This window comes from Loa loa, assembly GCF_000183805.2.
Source record: "Loa loa unplaced genomic scaffold supercont3.1304, whole genome shotgun sequence".
NCBI lineage: Eukaryota > Metazoa > Nematoda > Chromadorea > Rhabditida > Onchocercidae > Loa > Loa loa.
The window spans coordinates 634-2,251 of record NW_018109484.1 but is presented as its reverse complement, the minus strand read 5'-3'; the positions used below and the strand labels follow the sequence as shown (position 1 = coordinate 2,251).

The following is a 1,618-nucleotide window of genomic DNA, read 5'->3' as shown; positions in this document are numbered from 1 at the left end:
CACACATACACGCACACATATATATTTATACATGAATATGTATATATACCCAACGATACAGACAGATATATCTACCAACATACACACATACATGCACACACGTATATATATATATGCATATATATATATACCTGTCGATACGTAGATATATCTACCACATACATACACATACACACATACACACAACACATACACCCACCGATACGTACAGACATATCTACCACATACACACATACACATGCATACATATACATACACACACACCCATACACCCACCGCTACAGACAGATATGTCTGCCATATACACACACACACACACACACACATACACATACACACGCATATATACACGTACAGACACATACATACACACATATACCAACCGATACGTACAGACACCAACATATCCATCCATTCATTCATTTATTGCGAAAGAAGAAATATACTAAATGGGTACAGGGAGGAGAAAAATTCGTAATAAATTTCTTTTGCCATAAATTCAAAAATGAGCAAATAGCAGACATTGAAATGTCGACAAAACGATCGTTGGCCTGTGAAAACAGCTGTGGTAATATTAAAAAGAAAGAGGGATAGGATAGGATAGGATGCGATAGGATAGGATAAGATAGGATAGGATAGGATAAGATAGGATAGGATAGGATAGGATAGGATAGGATAGGATGGGATAGGATAAGATAGGATAGGATGGGATAGGATTGAATTAGATTAGGTCGGATTATTTCTGTACCAAACTTGATCCACTAGAAGATAGCATGATGATTAGGATTATTAGTGTTTAGGAGGAAGAAGAATGATAATTATGGATAAAGAAAAATGATAAAATGAGATAGTTATTGTAGTAGTAGTTGAATAGAAATGGGAATTCAAAAGAGAGAGAGAGAGAGAGAGGATGAGAAGAATAGAACAGGGAGGGTGAAATAAATGAAAAAATAAAAGGGAGAAAGAAAAAGGGAAAAAAAGAGCGAGAGAAAAAGAGAAAGATGATAAAAAAAGATAGAAAGATATTTTAATCAAATATTTTTTTTTTAACAAAGATTTTCTTCTCTTCTTTTTCGCTTATTAATATATACAGATTGATAGCAATGGCTTATTTGATCAAAGCGACAATGAATAGATAGGAATGGATCGATAGATTAACAAATAGAATAGGATCGAATCGATTGATGATCGATGGTGACGACAAATGATATACATGTATGTGTGTGTATGTATGTATGTGTATGTGTCTGTATGTGTATGTGTATGTATGTGTGTGTGTGTTGTGTGTACAGTTGCCTATATGTCTGTTTGGACGATGGATGGCATTAATGATTAGCTAACATTTTTTTTTTTCAAATAAGCTAAATTATTTGTTCTAATGGATAATTTAAATAATTTCTCTGAAAAATGTTATACAAAAATGAGAAAAAATAAATGTATTGATAATTAATGCTATAACATATATTATCGATTTCTCTCAGTCTCTTTTGAGAGATATATGTATTCGTTTTTTTCTTTTTTAAAAAAGAGAAAATATAAATTAATCTTTTAACTGCTATAATATCATTTTCATTTATATAACAAAAATTATTTTGGAATAAAATTGAATCATAGAAAG

At 31.4% G+C, this 1,618-nt stretch overlaps 1 protein-coding gene across 1 annotated transcript; it reads left to right on the top strand.

Moving 5' to 3' along the window:
• Positions 1–357: 357 nt before the first annotated feature.
• Positions 358–594, top strand: LOAG_14831 (hypothetical protein; the record flags this gene model as incomplete). Its single annotated transcript, XM_020448862.1, has 1 exon — positions 358–594. A coding segment is annotated over one exon (237 nt), but the record flags the coding sequence as incomplete, so codon positions are not given.
• Positions 595–1,618: the final 1,024 nt, after the last annotated feature.